General features: G+C 43.2%; 1 protein-coding gene across 2 annotated transcripts in view; it reads right to left on the minus strand.

The window, feature by feature from the left end:
- Nucleotides 1-25,871, minus strand: part of tenm4 (teneurin transmembrane protein 4) — a gene marked incomplete at its 5' end in the record, with an annotated part of 244,856 nt that extends 218,985 nt beyond the window's left edge. For both annotated transcript variants that reach the window (XM_079513576.1, XM_079513575.1), the window contains 2 exons: nt 19,097-19,369; nt 25,649-25,871. In XM_079513576.1, coding sequence (XP_079369702.1) covers nt 19,097-19,369; nt 25,649-25,871 — 496 coding nt within the window. The remainder of the gene's footprint in view (nt 1-19,096; nt 19,370-25,648) is intronic.
- Nucleotides 25,872-26,567: the final 696 nt, after the last annotated feature.

The following is a 26,567-nucleotide window of genomic DNA, read 5'->3' on the forward strand; positions in this document are numbered from 1 at the left end:
TTGTAAATTACATTCATGCACTCATTCATGCATTCATATACTGACGGCAGAGGAACCATGCAAGACATCAAACCTGCTCATCGGGAGCAATTTGTGGTTCAGTGTCTTGCTCAAAGACACGTTTTCTGGGATATTTCCAATTTTCAACATTTACTTACTTCTACGTCACTGTATCTCAGTGGCACAAAATGTACTACTATAATTATTAATTAACCTAACCACTTCCGCCCTATGCACACTATAAGGCTATTTGAAAATACAATACAATGCAATGTCAATAGTATCCTGAAAATTGCCGGTATACAAGCTAACAACACAACATGCCAGAACCCAACCAAATGTAATTTAAGCTCAAGGCTGCTAGCATAGCACCACAGAATCTGTGAGGGGACTCCAAGCCAAGCTCACTAGTCTATATGCAATAGTAAATCCATCACAGGTACATGTGAACATTCATCACGGCATTCAGGTGACACTCAGGCAGCTGACAGTCTCAATAAGGCACATTGAGCAGCCTGGACTGAATGTGCAATCCAGTCTCTCCACCAGACACTACGCCACTGGGTACAGGCCATATTGATGTTTCACACTCCTACATTCTCATATAGGTTGTATGGATTATACCAGTGGTACTCAAAGTGCAGTTCGGGGAACCCCAAGGGGCCTTGAGGTGGTTTCAGGGGGTCCCCAGCTTAATGTTTGATAGTTACTTAGGAACAAAATGGACCCTTCTGCAATTCAGAACGTGTACAAATCAAACCAAATGGACCCCTTTGGTTCAGATTTTATACTCTTACAGTTATGGGGGTCTGTGGCCTATAATGCAAACTAAACTACTACAACATGAAACCCTCATATCTGCAGCACTGTCATCACACATGACCCACATCTTCCATCACCAGCGCATAAACAAAGATCCGCATTTTGTTTCAGTGACTGTTTTTAGGCCATCTGGTACACATTATCTATGTTTCATTATCTGCTAAAAGCGAGGCCTCGCGGCGGTTCGCTATAGCTAGGTGTATACATTCCAACAAAAAAGCCCTGCTGGGGAGGGGAAATGAAACATGGACACAAAGGTGGTCCAGATGGTCAGACCCCCGATCGGATGCAAAAGGACCGCTTCAATCCATAACGTGGGAGACAGGAGGTTATAAATAAGAGGAAACAAAAATGTTCCGGCTGACGCCATGCGTAAACATGTTTGTTTAGTTAACCCATTAAAACCGGGAAAGCACCTGTGTCATTTTAGAATTTTGTGTCAAAAATATAAGATGTACGTGCTGAGAGCTTGTACATCTGCAATTCTTTTGAATTTTGTTTAAACATCTTGAAAGTGTGAGAAGTACTGATTTAGAAGGCATTTGTAGAATCAACCTCAGGTCTTAAATAACACTTGAGAGCAACGATTCCTATCAGAATATAGAGCTTTAACTTTTTAACGTAAAAAACATTTTATTTAAAAGAAAGATAATAATAGCATGTTACTTACACCCCCTTTATCTCTGAGATAAAGGGGGTGTAAAAATGTGTGTAAAAACATTGTGTACATCCTCTGAGTTGCAAATGGGTAAAGTAACCATGAGGATTCTACTGCACATGCAGCATCTCTCAGGCTGACATTAGAGGGATGATGAGGACTAATAAAGGTGATGGCATCGAGCACAGAGGGAGGTCATTAATCTACCATCATTCCACAGCAACTGCACATAATGGTCTTTGCTCTCCGCCCGCTCAACCTTAGCAACAATTTCTAATGCTTTAATAAGTATGAGATGTCTCCTGATTAAAAGCTATCAGCATTTTGTGGTGGTGCACTGCACTGATGTGACGAGCTGGGCCGATTAGTTTGCGAGAGCCTCGTAATTGCGGTGTCGTGTCCGAGTCTGATGCGATGCATTGCACACACACCCTTCCAGCTCAGACTTTTCCCCTGTTCCTCTCCACTGGAATAGCTCATAAGAAATTAGTGTCACTTTTTTAATGTCAAGCCCCCCTGACACACACACACACACACACACACACACACACACACACACACACACACACACACACACACACACACACACACACACACACACACACACACACACACACACACACACACACACACACACACACACACACACACACACACACACACACACAAGGCAGATTTTTGCAAAGCAAATATTTTGATATTACAGATTTCTGTGAAAATGTGCACACACATTTCCACTAGGCGAAGGACAAAATGCCACTTGAAAATGTTCAAATCAGCCTCATGGTGGCACATAACCTTTCTACCTATAACTGCACCGATCTGCGTGAAACTTTGCACGCACACTCCCTAGAGGCCAAGGAAAAACCTTTGACCTGCATTTTTCACATCTGCCTTTTATAGTGCCACCAGGAGGCTGACTTTTGTAAAAGTCTTTTTTTATATTACCGGTACTCCTTCAGATTCTGTCAAAAAAAAATCACGGAGAAATCGGTTCACATGTGATCAAGATGGATCTGTCCGATATTTATAATAACATGCAAAATAGGGGCATTAAGTAGAGTAGATGCAAGTATTTAAAAGCCACCTGTTGTTGTTTTTTTGATAAACACATGTATAGCTATACCCCCAAACAAATTTAGATTTATATATTTTGCATATTGTTTTCGTTTACTTTTTATAATAACATGCCCGAAATACCGTAGGGGCATCAAGTAGACACAAGCGAGACCTGTTGTTGTTTTTATATAAACATGTATAGCTATGCCAAATGAACAACAGTCGCATCTCTCCCCTGCCAATTGTGACACATTAGCAGGACCACCTGTCTCAGCTACTGCTGAACTGCACTGTCACTCCACCAAACGGCACGTCTGTTGCTATGGTAATGGCCCGCCATATTGCTTTAGAACGCAGAATGCTGCATTTTCAAAATGTATGCGCAACGGGATGTTAAGTATGTGAGGGATAATAAGCCCCAAATTTATGCACATTACTGCATCTGAGCCGCGTCCCGCACGAAACACAGTCAGGGCACATCTTAGAACACTGTGATGAATAATTGACTCGTCGCTGCTGGGCAGAAACCTTGTATCTCCATATTTCAACATTTTATGTTTTATTTCCTTTTTGTAAATCAATGCCTTGATTAGAAGTAATGTGAGTGTCTATCAAAAGAAGCAAATATAGCGGATCAACAATGCATTGCAATGTGTCGCATTGCAATGCATTGTGAGCTTGTAGATCAGCTATTTTTTAAAGTGAAAGTAAAATAATGTGGTTAAGTGGTGTCTGTGGATTTTATGAATAGTTTAGAATAGTTTATTTCGAACCTTTCACATGTATAACAATACATAATACAATATTGAATCAATGAAAAGTATCAACTATAGCGTGTGACTAAACAATAACTACAGTACATTGGATTGATTTGAAAGACGTTTTCTCCAATTCCTGGAAAGTAACAGTTTCGGCCATACAAGGTTTCCGCCCGGCAGAGACGATTATGGAATGTATGGTGCTGAGACAGTAAGGGGAGGAGGGGGGCTTTGGATGATCCTCCATTAGGGGACAGCTCATCCCGGCCCGTGTCGTGTGCTGAGTCTGAGCGGCTACAGTGGGGCCCCTGAGCCGTGGTCGCATGACGGACCCTGGTGTGCTGTTGGGTTTCCAGACTGGCAGGGAGCTGGTGTGGAACCGCAGAGATAACGGCCCTAAAACTGTCCCACAAGGGGCTCTAAAAACCCTGCAAATTAGCCTGCAAATGAGCCAGAGAATATTCTGTACTAATCCGTGATCTGGAGCTATAAGTCTCTGCCCCCAAAAAAGGCAAAAGTAAACAAATAAGTAACTCACATGAGGCATTCTGGGTGGAAATAAACATGGCTGTGGAAGTGAGGGGTGGTGCTGGGATGGTGTTGTTTGGATGTAGGCTGGGTTCTCAATCCAAGTTTGGTTGACATGATATTTCTTTGCAATTGTCGTGGAATGAAAATGAAGTGGGTAAACCTGAGACTGTAGGCAAATATCATATCATGATATTCCAAGAGTCATCATTTCACAATCAGGTTCATAGTGATTTCCAACATGAAAAACAACTCTTTGCATACCAAGTGTTTTTGAAGTTAACAAAATAAATAAATAAAGAGAGAAGGGGAATGGATGATTCCATTTCTGCCAGGATAATACACCGGCATAGAGATTTGTTTTGGTTTTCTGTTCTGCACACATGCGTCTTCACTAGATTGTTGCACTACTAGATCAACGTCACGTGCATTTGACCATTCTTTAGAGATTTTCCTCATACTATTCCATTACAGGAAAGCATCCCATCTTGATAGGTTGGATAGCTAAAACCCAGGGTCATATAAAAACAGATCTGGTGTCATCGCAAAGTGCACCTTTCTTATTGTATCCATTTACTGTAAGGGACAATCATGTAAATAATGGACTACATTTGCAAGCACCACTACTGACGACCGTAAAGACGACCCTAATAGACACTTTTTTCATGATTGGCTGCCTCTAATCCAATGGGAGACGTACCCATAAAACCCATAGTCTGAACACCATAAAAACCCATACTCTTGATTGAAGACAGTGTGCAGGACTTCCATTTCTTCTGAAAATGTACATGAATTCAACACTGATGATAGTGATATAGTATATGAGTATATGAAGCACAGAAGCGGAAGCAAACTATGAAATCTATGAAAAGGTTTAATCTGCAATATAATGTTATACAATATACAATATGTAGTGACGATCCCTGTTTCACTCTCTCTCAGTCGGTCCTTGCCCTGAAAAACGTTGAAGATGGCTTGCATTTTCGCCAGCCATTAGAGCGACACCAACAATGTTACCTCCGCTCTTACCGTGTAACAGTGGAGGTAGCGAAATCAACACCATGTTGAACACTAAAAGACTTTGCCACAGCAGGAGACCAAGCCACAGAGATACGCTTTCATGTGAGTGCCACTGAACAGGGGAGCCCATACACCAGCAAAGTGGAGATCACTGGAGGGAAGACACACACCCCTTACGCCACTTAAAATGGAGGAAAGAGCCACGAAGACTGGAAAGTTTTCCAGTCTTCGTGGCTCTTTCCTCCATTTTAAGTGGCTATGTTGTTTGATATCCAGCCTAATAAATTAATATAGAATAGGAGTATTAGCTAAAAGTTGACATCTGAAAAAATGCATTTGCCACTAAGGGCCCTTTTGCCTTGAAAAACAGATATTTAAGGTAACAAATATAATAATAGATTTCACATACTAAATTCGAGAAAAGAGAGAGAGAGAGAGAGAGAGAGAGAGAGAGAGAGAGAGAGAGAGAGAGAGAGAGAGAGAGAGAGAGAGAGAGAGAGCACGCTCTCAAACCCAAAGAAACATATCTATTATTCTGTAAGATATCTGTATTAACATGTAGTTGATTTAAATGTCTAGAAATGTGTCATTCTATAAATCTTCTGTCACATGAATATAGGGTTATTCATTTACAAAAACGGTGTAACTGTAATAGATATGTTATGCCAAATATGCATTATTGTGTATTTCTCTGCCTTCCATTCAATGTCATTGAAGGTCTAGTCAGCAAGCTTTCTAACTCAACTACAGCAGTCAATCTAACAGCTGACATGACTCCATGCTTACTATCACTCTGTCAGCGAATGTGTACCTGTGTAAACAATTTGTGTGTCGCCCACTCGCCCTTAACTTTAGAATATATCCTATATGACCATTTAGTATAGCATCTCTGCAGGACTGGATTCACACCTCTGAGGGCCCCTATGGGCACTGAAGCTTGTGCACATGCACGCGCAAACTTTTTGCGGTTTTATGCAGTAATTTTGGCCTATTCCCGGCCACCCACCCCACGCCAGAGTGACAGCCAGGCAGTAACAAACAGTTTTTATTAGTAAGCAAATGGGTGAGAGAATCCGCCAGTGGTGTATTTCAGTGTTTTTACCATTTTGTTGTCGAGCCACCTGACACGCTATGCGTGCAGAATGTAAACAAAGCAATGCTGATGGCGGACGCACGTCTTTTATTCCACCAAAATCACGTCTCCACCAAGATATAAATATGTTCCATTATACACACAACATTCCCATGATCCTGGATTAATAAAATGCAATAGCATGGCACCTGGAATATCACAGCCCACATTGTTATGGTTGGCCCAGGTTCATGTCTTATGGCCCTCAAACAGATGTTTGCCCACGGCCACATTTAATGCACTAAACAGTTTTGAAACACATTGCACATATCGGAAAAACACACAAAGAACGTTCAAGTCATCTGTAATACAAGACACCGACCGGATCCTTGTCGTATCATCCGTTTTCTGGAGTTTTGTTTTGTGACCTCCAAATGGATTTTATTTATGAGCAATAGTTGCCCAAAATTCAACTCTCTCTCAGTGCAGAGCTGCATCCCGTTCCTCCAAAATGTTTCAGTGTTCTGTTACTTAATCAATTTCGCCATCACTGAATTTAGCTTTTCTTTTTATTATTGACTTGGCTCAAGTTGGTTCCAATTTCCACCAGGCCACTGCCCTTTTTATGCTGTACTTTAAAAGCTGAATGTGACTATAAGGCAGTCCAATGCACTAATTGTGCAATTAGCCTTAGTAAATCAGCCTTTCCTTCAGTCTCTCTCTCTCTCTCTCTCTCTCTCTCTCTCTCTCCCTCTCTCTCTCAGTGTTCATCCTGTCTGTCTCTCCTACACTGTCTCGCTCCCAGCCTTCATTCTGTCTGTCTGTCTCTCCTACACTGACTTCCTCCCAGTGTCCATGCTGTCTGTCTCAATGAAGGAAGCAATACATAAGGGAGTGAAGTGACTGTCCATTCTCCCCTTCAAAAAAAAGGGATGGATTTCAGACTGAATCTTATCATTGTCTCCACCAGGCCGAAGGCATGGGGAGAGAGTATGTTTTGCACTCCGTCCGTGTGTGTGTCCGTCCGTGTGTCCGTCCGTGTGTCCTTCCGTCCGTCCGTTACCAGCTAATCTCCGGCACCGTTAACCCGGTCGATGCCAAACTTTGCACACACACTCCCTAGATGCCAACGATGATCCTCTGCCCCGCATTTTCCAGAACGGCCTGTTATAGCGCCACCATGAGGCAGCTTTTCACATTTGTTACCTAAAACTGCACCGATCTGCGTGAAACGTTGCATGCACACTCCCTAGAGGCCAAGGACAAACCTTTGACCTGCATTTTCCGCATCTGCCTTTTATAGCGCCACCAGGAGGCCGACTTTTGTAAAACACATTTTTGGATATTACTCCTCCAGATTCTGTCCAAAAATCTCACAAATCGTTACACAGTATCTCTATGGTCATGTGCTCAAGTCGGATCTGTCCGATATTTCATATTCCACCTTAATTGGCTATAATTGGCTTTCACAGTTTGCAAGATTGCCCCGTTTTGAACAAAAGCCTCAAATCATGAACACAGCATGCAATTTACGTGAAATCTTTCACACATTTTCTTACTAGGCTGAGGAATATATCCCACCCTTTTCACATTGGCCTGTTATAGCGCCACCAACAGGTTGATTTTTGCAAAACAGGTTGATTGGAACAAAATGCCTCAAATCATCCAATTGCCATACAAGGCAAACATGTTTATATTAATACTAAACATTTTGCCAAACATCTCACACAGTCCTATCCTCCTGGTGGAGACCTGTGCCCAGAAGGGCACTTTTTCTAGTTTGAGCTATTTTTGTGGTCTCTCGGCCTACATTGACATCTTTGCAATATTGTATGTGTAGAACCACAAGCACAGCTTAGAGCTTCCTTTGTCACATAACAGGGACAACACTGTCCTTATGTGTAGAACCACAAGCACAGCGTAGAGCTTCCTTTGTCACAGAGACAACACTGTCCTTGAGAACCAAAGAGCCTTTACTAAGTGTGAGGATAATAAAAACACCACATTGGGTTTCAGTAATGAAACCTTACAGTGTAGCTTTGCAGACTGGGGTGTGCGTGCGTGTGTGTGCACGCCTACGTGCCTACTTTCCACCTGTAGTTCCCATACAGAAAACAATATAAAAAAGAGCACATACAGTATGAACATTACTAAAATGTTACAAAGTAAAAAGGCCTAGTTTTAACACACAATCTTGAAGCTAGAGAAACCAAGACTGCCGAAGCAGAAAACCTGCAACACTCCAATTTAGAAGGGTGAATTCTTGTAGGTGCAAGGCTCAAAGATACTCAATTAAAAGAAGGAATGCCAGCTCGTCAGAGGTAAATAAACATGTGATTCAATGAGGGCTGGCATTCCTTCTTCCAATCTTGAAGCTACCAAAGAGCCATGGTGCAACGCGTTGTAGTTCAGCAATTTTGAAAATCTCTTGGAAAAAAATCACACCCGTGTGAAGTGAGGGGCACTCTTACCATCTAAACTAACAATCTCTAATTGTCATTTAATCTTTATGTAGGACAAAAATACCGATTTGCTCAGACACATATGACGTAAATTATCCATTAATTTACGTCATATTTGGTGGACATTTGACCTAATTTTTCATTTCATTGTCAATGGCAAATATTGAGACGTGTGGGGACAAAAGCTGTATATAGGAGGGGTTAGCGCCCCTCAAAATAGCCGATCTACAAGCTCAACACGCATTTGGGGTTCAATCTGAACCGTGGACCCCCATCCCAAAATATTTTGTTCCAGGGACCCTCCCAGAAGCAAAGATTTTAGTTACAAATGTTTGCTTTAAAAAACATATATATTCAAAGATTTGCAACACTTTTCAATATATTTCAAAACAAACAGGTCTACAAGCACATAGTGCGGCATCAAGTGACACGCTATGGGGTTGTATATGTTATTTTTGAATAACCAAAGCCCAAAAAATGCTTTTAAATGTCTTGATGAATTGAAGACCACAATGGAAACACTTAAGCCCTTAGGGCTTTTTGTGGTATCCTTTTAGCATCATTGTATAATCGTACCACTGTACTATATTGTTATTAAAGTATCAAATCAATGAACATTGCAATGAGACACGGTTTGAGCTTGTACAGTATAGATCGGCTCTTTTGAGAGATTTAGTGTAGACTGAAAAAAAGTATTCAGACTAACTTTGTAAGTCTGTTTCAATAAGACTAGAGGTTTTAACTACAGTATAGTGTAAGAAAGATCTCTCCTCGCCCCTTCCTTACCCACATGGACTGAACGGTGCACAGACAAATCACATCCATCTACTGTACGCTTGGCTGAAGCTAAGTCTTCGCAGAGTGTTGTAATTGGGTTGGTTTATGAAAGTGGCTCAGGAAGTTCAACATTGTGGGATGTCGGGTCAGTCAGATTTGACTACCGCAGTAGTAGTGCACTGAAGCATGTGGATTTCAACTCAACACGCACATGAAAATTGCACGTCCAAAACGGATCCGATGCCTTCAACATCATTCTGATTGGAGAAAATTGAGGTGTTAGAAGAACTGACCGCAACCTCCCCAAAACATAAATGTTTAAGTCATCTCGTATCTGTTACCACATACGTAATAATATAATAATATTGCTTTTCCCCAGCTAACTCTTTTTATTGATTTTATTCAAGTTGTTTTTATTTGTTGTTTCCCCATGCCCCCCATGTAAAGCGCCTTTGGGTACTCAGAAAAGTGGTGTATAAATTTGAGATATTATTATTATTAAAACACAATTAGATATCTGAAATATCTCTAATAATAGAAAACAGCGTGCAGGCCACAATAAACACGCTATACAGCAGAAAGTGCTAATTGACCCTATTGAGTGTATTGTGTCATGAAGGACACAAAGTCTTCCCTTCAGTATCCTAGGGGGAATTGCACATGCTCTTTGTTGTTCAAAGGCGGGAATGTTTATTATAATTAAATTATCGGACACATGCAGACCTCAGAGAGCCATTAATGTGCATATTTGAATATATTCATAGATTTTTCTATCAAAGCATTTTCCAATTGTATCAATATTACAAGTGACCAGCCTGTGTGTGCGCGTGCTTGCATGTGTGGGTGCGTGTGTTTGTGTGCGCGCCCTGTATATGCAGTCTTGGTCATTGTTCCTCCAAGGTCACTTTGAGAAACCCCATCCCTGCGGTGCTACCACACTGCTGTAAAACATGCCCTAATGAATCCAGCCCCTGTAATACAGGAAACGTGTCGTCTTAATTGGAAGTCTGATTTCACTCCACTCCGAGCGAGTTCCTAGTACAGCGGTAGCAGGACTCCGGGGAGATGGCGGTTCAAAGGACGAGAGGAAATTAAAATGCATCTTAAATGTTGGAGCGCGTATCAAAAGAAAATCAGCGTGTCCACTTCGGGAGGGCGTGGCAGCAGCCGGCGGCACAGCACTATTACTGTGTCCGTTCTTTTTAAGCTGTAACATGAAGGTTCCTTCCTGTATCAAGCACAGCAGTCTACTCGTGGCTCCTTGAATATCGCCTAGAGATGTACCGATACCATTGCTTCCTTCCCGATACCGATTCCGGTTTGCGTATCGGTCCATACCAAGTACCGATCCGATACCAGTGTGCAATTTAAACACATCTAGGACAGTGGTTCTCAAAGTGGGGTCCATGCTCCAGGGACCATCTGGGTTCCTCGAGGGGGTTCCAAATGGACCCTTACAACTCTTAAGAGTGTACAAATGGAACCAAATGGGTTTATTTGGTTCCATTTGTACACTCTCAGAGTTATGGGGGTCGACCCGGTCCTTGAAATTAAAAGGTTTGAGAACCACTGATCTGTATATATATAAAATAATCAATGAATAATTGTTAATGTACAGCTACAGGTTAGTAAAGCGATAATGTAAACAGTACAGTACAGTACAGTACAGTACAGTACAGTACAGTACAGTACAGTACAGTACAGTACAGTACAGTACAGTACAGTACAGTACAGTATAAAACAGTTATGCAACATTAATTGAAGCAATCAAAATATGACTGTAAATGAAATATCATTATATCATCGCCTGGTATCAGAAGACTAGCATACGTTTTAGAAGAGTATACTGTGCATGGTGTTTATGGACAAAACATTGATATTACTTTGTGGATGTAGGGACTGGAATATAGGACTTAAACAACACATTGTATTTGATTAACGTCAATCTGTCATCAGTGCTTTATAATGATGCTCTGTATATTAGATGGTGCAGCAGCCACTTATTTGGAACCGAATAAACATTGCTACATTTTTTGGGGAGGTTTACGTAAAGCCGTTTTCAGTCCACTGCGAGTAATTAAAATGGCACAATGCAGCGGCCGTGGCAGGAATAACTGAGTGCCAGCGGGGGCCTTTTCTCAGGAATGGCCATCCGTCTGCGTGGCAGCTAGTTAGATACTGAATGACCAGAGTCAACAAAAACAGAACATAATAGGAATGAAGAAGAAGAAGTCATCGAAGACTTTGCAACACTGGCCATCTGAAGTAGAGCCAGGTTGATTTTAGACTTTTTGGACGACATCGGTAACACGTTGCAATTGTTACCTCTTAATAAAGTAAGTCTCGGAGCTCTAGAAACTAGTGTGCGGATGTTTTTGCTCCTCTTTGATGTTTGCCTTGATGCCCGACATCCAGCACCTGGTCTAAATATAGGCTTTGAGATGTGCAGTGTGCAGTGTGCAGTGTGCAATGTGCAGTGTGCAGTGTGCAATGTGCAGTGTGCAATGTGCAGTGTGCAATGTGCAGTGTGCAATGTGCAGTGTGCAGTGTGCAATGTGCAGTGTGCAATGTGCAGTGTGCAGTGTGCAATGTGCAGTGTGCAATGTGCAGTGTGCAATGTGCAGTGTGCAGTGTGCAATGTGCAGTGTGCAATGTGCAGTGTGCAGTGTGCAGTGTGCACACAAATTTCTCTGTGAAGAAATGCCACTGCACGCACGCACGCACGCACGCACGCACGCACGCACGCACGCACGCACGCACGCACGCACGCACGCACGCACGCACGCACGCACGCACACACACACACACACACACACACACACACACACACACACACACACACACACACACACACACACACACACACACACACACACACACACACACACACACAAAATATGGGTCAAAACATTGATAATCAGTGGTCTAGGACTCTCCTAAATCGAGATGATCATCAGACTCCAAAACCAGGCATCGGTTGGGCTGCAGCCTGAAGTAATCAACTCTCCGGCTGAGAAACTTCACAGAGAATAGCCTTTCCTCCAACACAGCACAACCTTTAGGTCATTGGTTTGGCTGCAGACGTACAGGTAGCATTTCTCAGAGGACCACTCATTCCCTTACAGACAGCCAACCGCACTACCTTCAAAGACTCCAGTTACCAAGCCTCCCCTCCACCCGCAGAGCCCTTAACCCCCGTCTTTCAGCAGTTCAAAGGTGACTAAGTGTTGACACATTGCACGTGACAGCTGATATAGGTGGCATGGGAACAACTGGAACCATCCTCAATATGTGGGTTCACACTTTTGGCTGGGAGCAAGCTTATTACATTTCATAATGTAATAAGTGCTGTGTAATGTCATAATGTGACATTTTCTCACAACACCTTGAAGCAACATCTCACACCAACACACAACCCACATTCATATTAAATTATGTATAAAAGAATGCTGCTGCAGACTGATTCATGTTAACAATGGAGATGAACCCTATTGCTGAAACGAGGCATGCAGTCTAGCCACTTTCATCTGACAACTGCACATCAATACATAATGTTCCTACCCCAGCTAAAAGCATGATCACATCAGCACATTAGCCGCTACGTGCCTTGAAGGTTAAAATGCTGATTGATGGCTTCTGTTTAATCATGCAGGAGGGGGGGGGGGGGGGGGGGGGAATCGTAACTGAATTGAGAAACTATACCATCACTCATCTTCAAATCTTTTATTTTACGTGGCTCTCCAAACCATTAGTGAATGGATGCATTTTTATGTTTCTTACAGAAAGATCTATTCTGTCCAGTGGATTACATATAGTGTTAAAGGCACTGACAATCTTTAGAATGTATCACAAGAGACTGTACTTTCTGGAATCAGAAGGAAAGGGGTTCCAGATAGTCTCCTAGATTAGACATTCTGGTGTTGTGCAAGATCACGTTGCATCTCAGAGATAAAAAAGAAAAAGCAACTAAATCTTTCATCAGCTTCAAGGATAATTCCGGCCTTGTCTAGGGTTAGCTTGTTACAAAGATGATTTTCAATTCTAGCCTTTTTAAAACATTTGCAAAGTTTGACTGTGATATGTTGCAGACTGTGCATTCGTGATCGACTCATCCAGGGGATGGATGCCCCATTGGCCCGCGGCATTAACATTGTGTGTGTGCGTACGTGCGTGCGTGCGCATCAATCAGATTTGAGTGGTAGCAAATTTTCACCAGAGTTAGTATTTAAACTTCATGATCAGTATCGACTGTCATGTAAACTATCATGTCACTATTTCAATAGAGCGAGCCCAAGTAGAACATCTACAGAATTATTCTTAATTAAACACGGTGCTACTCTTATACCTCTTACAGCCAAAACCAAGTCATTATCATTCTTACTGCACACAATGTGGTCCTGTCAAAAAATGTGTATTACTGTAAGAAAACATAATTATAGTCTCTGTGCAAAACGCTAGCATGATGACGACTCTGCTCAAATGAAATCCACCCCAATAGGCAATTACTGTCCATTACTGTTTTTTAAAATGAAGCAATTAAATAGTAGTTGGACATTCTGCTAAATTCACACGTTGCTTGTGAGCTGCAGTCAGCTGACACGGGGGCAAAGTAAGAAAAAAAAGATGAAGAGGTAGTGGAGCAACTCCCCCTGTAATATTTCCTTCACAATCTCTACGTTTGCCCAATGCCTATGATATCCTCCAAAATGAGTAAGCAACAGTAATATATGGAAACCGAAATGGATCATGAGAAGACCCACATGAAACATCACACCTATCAATGCTGCACACACGGGTCTTAGTATACATATGATACGGTTGATGATGCTGCGTGTTTGGTCGTGTAAACTAATTTAAGATTTAAATGTATGTTATATTTTTCTATGTTTATCTTGTCTATCCTTGTTTTATAGTATGTTTTTGTGCTCATACGTCCATGCATATGTATTCTGTTGTTGTTGTTTGTTGTTGCTTGTGTTTGTTTTTTCTATCTATTTGTAAAAAATCCAAATAAAGTGCTGATCATAAAAATAAAAATAAATGCTGCACACATGGTTGGCTCATAAGCGCTCATATTTAATAGAAGACATTGTTTCAAAAATGAAAGAGACCACACGATGACTCCGAATAGGATTGCTTTGCTTGTAATATCGGACTACTAACGTGTCGTGAAGGGACCATCTTACATCCTCAAAGCCGACGTTAGAGCAAGATCAGAGTACAGCTAAATATATCTCCCACGATCGATAGTGTGTGCAGATCTCCTGCGAGGTGCGATTGGCTAAGAGCGAGTGCGCAGCCGTACAGCAAACCCCTGACAGAGAGCTCTCTGAAACTAATTCCATTTTGTCGTTTTGTCTAAAGCGCAGCGGCCTAAGTCCATGTGCAGGCCCCAGCGCTGCATTATTAATCTCGGCAGGTTGCGGGCGGCACACGTGAATAGCAGTGAGACCGCTCCTCGCTAGTGTTCTTCCAGCACATCAGCAGCAGCACTGCAGTTTCTCATGGTTAGGGTTAGAACCACTTAAACCCGTTATACTTCATTGACCGGGGTCCCCCAGGGGTCTGAACCTGGTCTCCACCTTTTTCTCTCTATACCGAAATACCTATATACAGAAATAACACAAATAATCTTGAAAATGTGAGAACTACTGCTTTAGAAGGCAGTAGGCAGAGGCATCGGCCTCAGGTCTTAATGGGAAGGAGATGTGATATGAGAGAGCCTTGTGAGGCGGGTTCCTCACAAGCAGTGGTGGAAAGTAACTAAATACTGTACTTAGGTAAAATGTATTTGTATTTGTACTTTACTTGAGTATGTCAAATTGTCAGTACCTTTGCTTCTACTCCACTACATCTCAGAGGCAAATATTGTGCTTTTACTCCACTACAATTATTTGACAACTTTAGTTACTATAGTTACTTTGTAGATTTAGATAATTATTACAAAACATACATTAACCACTTCAGCCCTGCACATTTTGGCCATTTGAAAAGCTCACAATGTTGAGCCTACAAAAGATTTTGAAATCTTGAAAACTGTACATTCTGCATATTGATGCCAATACTTTTTTTACTTGTAACGGAGTACTTCTACATTGCAGTATTTCCCCACCACCGATGGCAGTACACATCTGAAAGCCGCAGGGGAGAAAGCAGACAGCTCTAGCGCCCCGTCTCCTGCACCCTGCGGGCTGGGCTGCGTGCTGCGCTGAGCAGCCTATGCACAGACGAGAGCTGTGACTCAGCAGCTAGAAGAAACACCCCGAGGGAGGTCCCCCCGAGGGACCAGAAGCAGTGTGTGTGGTGGTTGATAGGTGCATGCGTATGCACCACTAGTCTGTGACACACACACACACACACACACACACACATTCCATGAATGTCCCACTGAGCATGAACACGCATACAAATATAGATCGCATGTGTTCTTCTTCCTATATGAAGAAAAACACACGCACATGCCTACAGACGATCACCTGCCCACAGACTCACCTGTCCAGACTCACCTGCCCACGCACGCACACGCACACGCACACACACACACACACACACACACACACACACACACACACACACACACACACACACACACACACACACACACACAGACACACAGAAATGGCAAAATGCCACTGAGAGAACAAGAATGTTCAATGCATGGCAATGCAATTTCATGTATTAACACATTCCCTGCGGATCACGCTATTCCCGACTATTTTCCGATTGCCTTTTCGTGCGGAACACGCTATTCCTGCCTTTTGTTTTATATGTTTTATTCAATAGAAATCGATGAGTCACACTGGCTTGCTAGGGCTTCTGGGAGACTGAGTTGCAATGTTAGTCTATGAATCGTAATGGTCGCATCCCTGCGCTGCTGTTCCTCGTTGCTCTTTGTTGTCGAGTCCACGGGATATTTATTACAAGTGATCACAATATTTTAAGGAGGCTATTCATGAAACGGATGCATGGTTCTTCAAAGGTTAGTGAAAACATCGGCAGGGAACTGGAGTTAAAGACTAATTTTTAACGCAGTCAACGTGTTAAAGGAATGAAACAATAGCACGTTGTGAGTCAGAAACGTACCAGGCGTCAATGTGCCACGCACCCTGAAGGTCTGTTGTAAAAGGCACGCCAGTACAGTACACCAGTGATTAGTGAAACATCTGGAGAAATTATTGTTTCAAAAACGATTCCTCATTTGCATGCACGCATGCATTAGCAGCCTGGTCAACGGAGTCACATGTGCAGAGGGGAGAAGTACCCGGCGGCTTGAATATATTAAAGCAGAAAAGTAAATGGTTTGTTGATTTAAAGAGATTAAAGCACACACAAGAAAGGCAGCTCGATGGATTTTAATTAACTTGCCATATATAAATTGTATGTTATTAGCCATTACTGAATTAAATGCTGAATGCAAGTGCTTTTTCTGCTTGGACGCCTGGAATAAAAAGACAAGCATTGTGGGGGGTTGGTATTTCCACAGACACAGCCTAGCCCACTGTGGCTTGTTTTAACACTCCGTCGCTGTTGGGCAGAAAGCTTGCATGTCCAAAAGCACTACTTTTCAGGAAATGGAAAAAGGAACCCGTGTTCCAATGGATACAATGTATTTAGTCACAAGCTCTTGTTAATACCTTTCTGCGGTTAGATATTCATAGACACATAACCATTTCACTACTTTTGATGCTGTAGTGTGACACTGTAGTGTGATCAGAATGTGGAGATAAAGAGGTTTCTGGCCGACAGCGACAATGTTCAGTTCATGGTCTAATCCAGAGAGACTTGAAGCACATGAAATGAGCAGTGCCGTGTGTGTGTGCCAATAAGTACACATACCCCGAAAACACCCATCCAGGGAGATCCTCTTTAATTATGTACAACGGCAACCAAAACCACGTCCCCGTTGCCACTCAGATCCGATCAAGCAGATGCGGGGTGCAGTGTTCTCTGCCCGAGTCATCCACTTCCAACAGCCATTTCTGTCAGTTATAATAAGAAGCTAATACATAATGTGACACACTCTGAAATGCAAAACTATTCACAATGGCATGCGTGTGGAGGCCGCAGGGCCTGCAGGGGCAATTAGAATCTTTTGCCGCTGGGTCCGTGATGAGTTCCTCTATCTCTGAAGGATGCTGGGTGTAACGGTGTCGTAACTCTGCCAGTGAATATGCATGATTTGGGCTTCACTTTCGACTGCAACAGAGGGGAGCTCCGATTTGTAGCCCCCCCTCCAAAAAATGGAGAAAAATAAAATAAAAAGCTAAAAGGCTAAATGATCAAGGCCTGTGTTTGCATAAACACTGTTCTGTCTTTTCTTGCCAAAAGCGTTTCTTGTTTAGCAGCAAATTTGGTTTCCAAGTAATTATTACACTGCAGGTCAGAGAATGGCTGAGGAAAACTAAGCCGACGGTTAAAAAAGCATTTCCTCTTTCAAACACAATTCCTTAAAATCATGACTGTGCACTAACAATGGTCTATACAATTTGAATGACAATACCTCCAACAAAGCTATTATTTTCTGGCTTTTTTCTCTCCCTGCTCTGTCCACATGAGCTTTAATGCAGGGCCTTACACTTGACATGTCTCATTGTGACATATTCCCAGAGCGGACGTGACCTTCTATGCTGCATTGGGCCCCTGGGGCCCAAATTAGAAACACCAAGTCACATGACAAAGGAGCCAGTAAAGCTGCCAACCTACCGACCCCCCCCCCCCCCCCCAACCCCGACCCCCTTTCTCCAAGATGTCACCATGAGCCACCTGCCGAGGCCTTGCCAAGAGGCCGCATCCACACGACACAGATAAACACTGCAACAATGCATTGTTACTGTTTGTAGTCCTAATGTAGCGCCTAATGTTTCCCACTGCTGCCACCAATGTAGCGCTGGCTGCAGCTAGAAGAATATGCAGGCTTTAGACTCTCTTTATAAGGACAGATGACAAGGAGTTGTCTCATTGGAATGCCACCGGTAGCTCCATTTATTCAAGCCTCCTCCACAATACAAACTGACGCACAACAACACTGCGTCATCATTTCACGACAGCCTTCAGGCAAAACCAAACGATCCCCGAGCCTACATAAACACCCAGAAATGTGTCCAAAATGGGTTTGGGTTCCAAGCCAGATCTCAATGTTGTTTTCAGCTTACCACATGGTTTTCAATTTATGCAGAAAGTAAGGTATGTGGTTAATACTGTGAAATACATACACTTGAACCCTATTATACTTAGTTGACCGGGTCCCCCAGCGCTCTATGATCACTGCTCAGTCCCTTACCCCAACACAGAATCTGTTCTACTTAAAAATGTGAAAATCATAAGTCTTGGTTTGCTACAGGTCTCATTTTCTTAAATTCTTCCCAAACTCAGTGCTAATATTCTGTGATAGGAGCGCATAGGGTAGCCTACAAAGATATCTCCCATCAAAAAGAGATCCCTGTAGTGCTCAGACTGCTAGACTGCTTTGTATTTGATGTACAGTAGAGGCAAAGGTATTACGCCCCAATTTCCATGTACTAGTGTTGCTCCTAAAATGCTACGTGTTTTTTTCCTCTAGCCTGAATAATAAGCTGTTCTCTCTAAGTTTCCACTGAATATAGAAGTAGATATGCTTTGTCACCTTTTGTCAGAATAAAATAGTTATATCTCGAGGCTCGAAAACTCATCAAGGCAATTAGAAAGAGATAGGGAGAAGATATGATTCATACTATGCCTAAAATGGGTACCTGCTCATCTAATTCACCACAGCCTTTGTCTGTTATAGTCTCAAAGACATGGCAGGTTACTCTGCAGAAGCAAACACAACTCCTTTCCTAGATAAACCACAGATGGCCACGGTTTAGCATGTTAGCAAACGGTATGCTTATTATCAGCAGCTAGCAGAGGATCCTGAAAAAGACAAGACTCAGGCGAAGGCACCACACTGCATAGTCCTTACCGTTCTCCGTGTTCTCGTGTTCGGTGTCGGTGAGGGTCAAGTTGGAGTTGGCCCTGCTGGACAGGCAGGAACTGCGGCCCGACTTGGTGTTGCTGCGGCCCCATAACCGGACGGCGTGCTCCGGCGACATGATGCCGTCTGTCTCCGTGTCTGCGTCTGACCCGACGCTCACCGAATACTCGCGGTGAGGCATTCCCAGGTCGCTCCTGTATGTGGCCACATGGGAAGGGAGGGCCTCGCCAAAGCCGAGGTCTCTGAGGGAGAAGTCGGTTCCTGCAGTGTGCGACAAACACATGGTGGAAAGAAATGACATCTGCAATGTGATCCATGCTTCACATTCAAACCCCAGGTCTCCTGCATGGGAAACCAAACATCTATCTTCCAAACAAAGACGAAGCTCCCATTGGGCTTTGGGGTTTCGCCAGGTTTACGCTCCATTTTTTGGTGAACGTTATTTTGGCCAATCTGTATGTGCTGTAGCTCACTGGTACAATTTGAATCTCCCATGCGGGAGACCTGAGCTTGAATGCTGGTATGTATCGCCTTGGGAACAAACAGAAGCCTATCTCCTGTGTGTCCATGATGCTAGTATGTCGCAGGGACTTCTCCCCCCCACTCTCTCAAACCCTACAATGCTATGAGTTCAAAGTAGAGAGACATTGAGTATACCCTTTTTTGAGGGGTACATGCTAGCCCCTCCAATGCATGGCTTTCCAAAATTATGTCATAGGCCATGTTGTTCGGCCACTCACGCAATGTCCAAAGCTCCTCCGATTTATTGATCAACTTTGATGACGGTTCTTACCTTGAAAAAGTGGACTCATTCAAATACCTCGGTGTCACAATGGATCCGGAACTTTCTTTTAAACACCATATTGATCTAACCGTTAAAAAAACCTATGGCAGCCTGTGCTCACTCTACCCATCCATCAACTGTTTCTCCTTTGAAGTGAGGAAAAGAATCATCAAGTATTACTCCCCATTGTAGACTATGTCGACATTGTATACCAAAACACCACTGACACTCACCTCAAGCCACTTAATGTATTATGTAACTCCTTGTGCAGATTTGTTCTTAGATGCCCATACAGAACCCACCACTGCCAATTGTACAGCTCACTTGACTGGCTGCAGCCTAAGGCTAGAAGGCAACACCACTGGTACCTATTCCTTTTTAAATGCATCCACTTCAACTGCCCTTCATACCTGAAACAGTCTCTGAAACCATTCACATCCTCATACCCACTTAGACACACACAACATCCCTAGCGACAGAGGCCAGTTAGCTGTGCCACGCAGAATACAGCAGATTACCATGTTTTCACATTCGGGTTACTTGCTCGCAGACCTCCATAGTAAGATAGTAGTAAGCTACTTGTGTTAGCAGTAGCTCACGCTGTTTATCTTTCGCCAGAAACGGGAGTCGGGAGTGATGCGATAAAAAATCACTAATCACATTCGAACCTCGGATGGATCATCACCACCACGGACAGCATTCGTAGTTTCAGAGATACGAGTCAAGGAAGATCCTACTTTGAATGGGAGCTCTATGGGGAACTCTATGGGGCCGTGCGCAAAACTCCTGGTGCTATGGGTGACGAAGGTGTTGCCCAGCAACCGGGTCAGTGTTGAGTGTTGCTTTTCAGCGAGACAGTTTCATATCGATAAAGTACATTAAATGACAGAGAATTCCGTCAGAAGCAGACAGCGGTTGGATTTTAAATGACGGAATATTCAGTCAAAAGCAATTCATGTTTGTTTAGAGCCTAATTATAAACTCCCCATTCCTAGCCAAGTCTATGGACTTTAATGTGTGTTCGGGGCAGTAAATGACAGCATAAGATGTCACCTGGCTGATATAAATACTGCCCTCACTGAGCAGTGAAGTGTGATTTCTTTATAGTAAGACTCCGCCAGGGATTAAAGAACATGTAATGCAAAACATACATTAACTATATGTTGTCTACTTTTACTGACTTAATACTTTTACTGTGCTTTAAAAGCCACAGTTTGAACCATGCTAGACATCATATAGAACGTGTTATGAATTCACAAGTATTCTACTTTGCAACTGCAAGAGGGAGATTGCAATTGCATAGAGTGACTAAGTTTTATCGCAACACTTCCCCGATGCTTGGGGAAGATTTGGAGTTGAAATTACTTTCTTCAAGTGGAAGCTCAGTCACAGTCCTGTGTGTGTGTGTGTGTGCGTGCGTGCGTGCGTGCGTGCGTGCGTGTGTGTGCGTGCGTGCGTGCGTGTGTGTGTGAGAGTGAGAGTGAGAGAGAGAGAGAGAGAGAGAAAGAGAGAGTGAGAGAGAGAAGGTGCGTGCGCGTGTGGCGTGTTGTTCAGTCAGAGCATACTGACCATCTACTATGTAATTTGAACGTGTCAGGTATTTGTTAATGGTTTAGTAGTCTCCAATTGAAGTTATTACAATACATATGATACTATATTAATTGTATTCATATTTATTCCTGCCTCCCCTCATTGGTTTTGCAGCTACAAAATGACAGTACAGGCTCCATAGTGTCTCTGTTGGGTGAAGAAAAATAGCTAAAAACGTGTCGTTTCGAGAGAAAATAGGTTTCTGATCGACAGCAGCTATATACTGTGCCGGGGCCCGGGACATTTAATTTGACATGTCATTCTAATCTTGATGATCAATATAATGTTCACTATTTGTCGTGCAGTGAATTAAGGCTTAAATGTTTAAGAGTTCTAAGTGTGTATGGCTTATAAACAGCCAGCTTTCAATATCTGTGTGACAACAAGTCCAATCCAGGGACCCACCTCTACTAATGGTGCCCTACACAGTGACAGTGTCTCATTTAACAAGGGACTCCTCATTAAATAGATGTCAAGCTTATTTTGCATTGAAAAAAGGGCAGGGACACTAGCCACATGCTGAAAGCAATGTCTGGTCTTTAACCATCAGAGTGTACTGTTAAATTACTCTAATGTAGGTCAGTGGCTCTCAACTGGAACCCAAATTAAGAACCATCAACATTAACTACACTTAAACCTCATATACTTGGTACAGCCCACTGTGTGTGTGTCTTCAGTGTAGCGGAGGAACCACAATGGAGATGTTTTCGTCCACGCAATGTAAGAACAGCAAATAATAACCTTCCAAACACTGGATTTTAGCTCATTTTGAGCAGAAAAAGGAATAATACGTCGGATCCGTGTGTCTAACATGTGAGTAAAATAAAACAGAAAAAAATATATATAATTTTTAATTACTGGATTAAATTAAATTAAAGAAAGACTTGTTTACGTTCTGGCACAGGCGGGGGGTGGAGAATAGAACAGAATCCCACGTTCTTGGCATGCATTCGGTTAAAAATCATTGTTGGCATGCCACCTGTATAAGTGTATGTAAGTGTATATGTACTTATATAGGCTATATGTTTGGCTTCATATTTCAAATTGACTTGTTTTATCAGCTACCTCTCTGGTCTATAAACCATGTTTGAAGGTTTAAACGATAGATTGAATAAGCCTTTCTCTTAAACTTAGTCTGTGGCGGCCATTTGTACACTCTCAGAGTTAAATCAACAGTGTAGATTGGGGTGTAGATCGGAGATTAAAACAATTGGGGGACCATATGGCCTAATAATACAGGGGTGACCTTTTGGGCACATGATCACCTAACCCTTTTCCAAGGCTGGCGTGATCACCCAGTGCCAGTGAAACCCACCATTTGCTTTTATGTGTTATTAGACTGCTAATTAGAATAATAAAGCTTAGAATTTAATTTAGCCACTTTTAAACTGCATGACATCCCTATTTCGGGCAAATCATTATAGGCGGAAAGGTCAATGGAAATTGCAGATCTACAAGATGACAATGCATCACATTGCATTATCAACCTGGTGAATAATGGTTTTGATAATGTTTTTGATCAACACACTTGATACAGCCCACATACATGTTGTGATCTGGTAGATTGGCTAATTTAATGTTGCTACTAAAACTCTTAACTGAGAATTCCGGACCAGCACTTTATTATATATTAATATTAGTATTATTATTACACATTCAGAGTGGACCGCAGCACAGAGCACACACGCTAAGTCTTGCTCCTTCGTCTTGTTACAGAAGCCCATTTGGGACAAAACACTGTGCAACGTCTCTGGTCATTATGAAAGAAAGACAGATGTGTAGATTTTCCTCTGAGCTATCAAAATAAGTGATTTAGCCTAAATTTAGCCTCGTGTCTAAATTATAACTACATTGGATCCACTTGGAACACAGGTTCTTCTTTCCAGTTCCTGAATAGCAGAGGCTTTTTGTGTCATTCTTTTAGCATTATTGTATAACGGAGGGTTACACGGGTAACCCAGGTTCTCTGAGTGGAGAGACTGGCTCTCCACTACATATTTCAATATGTACGGGAACTGACCCCACGGGACAGTGGACGTGGATATCTCTTTAAGACACATCATCTATGGTGGCCCTGCCCTGATGCCAATCAGCGGGCTATTTAAGCCCCATCTGGGCATGGCCACTTCGATTAACTCTTGATTGACACGAATTTCGGAGCGGCTCTTTCGTGGAGAGCCAGACTCTCCACTCAGAGAACTTGGGTTACCCGTGTAACCCTCCGTTCTCTATCGTGTTCGAGACTGGCTCTCCACTACATATTTCAATATGCACGGGAACACTCTAAGACACACCACGAGGAAATAAGCAGACCCAAGTAGCAGAAGCAGAAGTAAGTAATACTCGTGGCCTAGGCGCAAGACGCCGCCTAGGCTCAGCTGGCCCAGCACAATGCTAGGCCAGTGACCACCGGGGTGAAGGGCCACTCAAGCCAGCCCGTCAGATGCCCGGCTGACCTAACTAGTCAAGGTGCCGGTGACCCTACCGCTGAGTAGCACGCAGGAGCGACTTCCACAGGGGGAGCGGATGCCGCCACGTTCCATCGGTAACTCATATGTCCACAGAGGTTGGCCATGACCAGTGTATGTTCCGCAGGGGCCCTGGTATGAGGATCCGGCCTCCTGTATGAATGGTCTCGTCCTTCCAGCTTAGGCTGGGGAGGCTATGGGTGCCTGTTTTTAGAGGAAAAAGGCCAGTCGTTTCCACTTCAGCCTAACATGTCCCAGGTTGGCAGAGCTGGGTGAGCTAAGCTTAGGCTATGGCCCCGCAATCTTTGATGGATTTTTGTGAACGTTTTTCACAAAGGGCAACACAAAGATCACCCAGTTACTGAAGGGTGCTCGCACCGTTCATCCCTCGCACATTAGGTCAGCAGTCCTCCCACGGGAGGTGGTACTGTCTGCCTTGCAGCATGAGCCTGCTGTGTGGTCTGGACGGACCGCGGCGGCAACGATCAGCGACAGTAGGTGGCCTCAGAGATCCGCCGACTAGGTCAGCTCACTCAGGGATCTACCCCGCCGCAGCGTTTAGCAGCGGTGGTTAACCGGGAGGTCCACCGACGAGGTCGGTTTTGCTCGGGGTATCACCACGCTTATGCGGCCAGGGAACCAATGCTCTGCCAACATGGTCTGCTTCGCACTTGGACCCTTTGTGCCCACACCGAACGCCGTCTCAAGGCTTCCCCCAATGTGGTCGGGTTTCACCAAGGATCGGTCGTACGGGACAAGACTGGGGCTTCCTCTGCCAGCAGGTTCGGCGCCCAGGTTGTTGTTGTTGCTTTTATTATTAACAGAGTGGAGATACGCAGCGCCCTGAGATGAGTCGTCGACCTCGGCCGCTTTCCCTTGGTTACTGGTAAGCGGACTGTTTGCTACGCAGCTGTATGTTCTAAATATATATTGTTTAATAAGTGTCCAAACTGCAGAGATACACGAAACGTCTGCTCTCGTGGAAATCAAAAAATCGAAGTGGCCATGCCCAGATGGGGCTTAAATAGCTCGCTGATTGGCATCAGGGCAGGGCCACCATAGATGATGTGTCTTAAAGAGATATCCACGTCCACTGCCCCGTGGGGTCAGTTCCCGTACATATTGAAATATGTAGTGGAGAGCCAGTCTCAAACACGATAGAGAACTGTACCGATCTCTATATGTAGATGATTAATTAATGTACTGATTATTAATCTGTACTGATTATTAATCAATGAAAAAGTGGCGATATAATTGTTGACCTTGCTGTTACAGCATGGTGGCTCCTTACCAGTGGTGTAACGTAAGTACATTTACTTAAGTAGACCTACTGTGCTTAAGTACAATGTTGTGGTATTTTTGGTACTTTACTGGAGTAGTTCCAATTTTCAGTAATTTTACTTCTACTCCACTACATCTCAGAAGCAAATATTATACTTTTACTCCACTACAATTATTTTAAAACTTTAAAAGGTTACTAGTTACTTTGTAGATACATACAGTAACCACTGTAGCAGATCTACAAGCTCACGATGCAACGCATTGTGGGATTGTACATTTCATAGCAATACTTTTGAATCAACAATTTTTGTACCCAATTAAAAAGATAATTCTGGACTTGCAACAGTATTTCTACATTGCACAATTGAGACTTTTACTTAAAAAACAAATAGTACTTTTTCTCCCACTGCTCCTTACCTTGCCTGCTGAACTCATCCACCTCGTGATGCACCATGTCTTTGACGCGGGTGCCGTACGCCATCCTGGAGTCCTGGTCGAAGGCCTTGAGCGTCTCGCTGGAGCTGTAAGACTTCTGGTTGGCCTTTCCGTCCTCGCTGTCGGCGGACGAGCTGGTGTATCGCCGCTCCGAGTCCCGCCGGGCGGTGAGCGAGCGGTAGGGCCGGCGTTCCTTCACTTCCATGGTGGCTGCTGCCTCCTCGCTTCCTTTACAACATCCACTCTGCGTCACCCAGGCCAAGGCTTAGTCTGAGTGTCTCTGGAAAAGAAACACAACACAATGCACTTGATGAACTGAATACATACAGTAGGACCACAATGGTAACACGCCCTCTGGGTGTTAAACTGTTAAATACTTTTTTCACACTTTTAGAGCATATCTGTGATCATCATATGGTCATGCCTACTGTAACAATAGATGGCAAAACAATTGGGAAATGTTCCCATTGTTTTATATCAAATGTCCATAAAAAGCCAGTTTTAATTACTTCATATGAGCAAAAACGTGCTGTGTGATGACTGATGACGTACCACTACTCTTTATGAATATAAATTAATCTTGAATTCGTTCACCTCTTTGATTCCCATGGCTGCACATTCGTCCAAACACAGCTGAATTTGATTACAGAACTACTCTGTTTTTAATCTTATTCAAGATGACATCCAGACAGTGCATTACTCATTTTAAACGTAATCAGCACGCTAAAATATGTATCTGAAAACCTTTTAGATTAGAAATAAGCCATGTAGTAGCAAACAAACATGCTTTGCTGGCCGTCTCTCTCACTTGTAAACAAACACTATCTCAATCACTGCACCCGTGTGCAGCACAGCTACTGAAATGTCTAAATAAAATGACCAAAAAAGCCATTGCAGTCCG

This window comes from Electrona antarctica, assembly GCF_951216825.1.
Source record: "Electrona antarctica genome assembly, chromosome: 11".
NCBI classification, from domain to species: domain Eukaryota; kingdom Metazoa; phylum Chordata; class Actinopteri; order Myctophiformes; family Myctophidae; genus Electrona; species Electrona antarctica.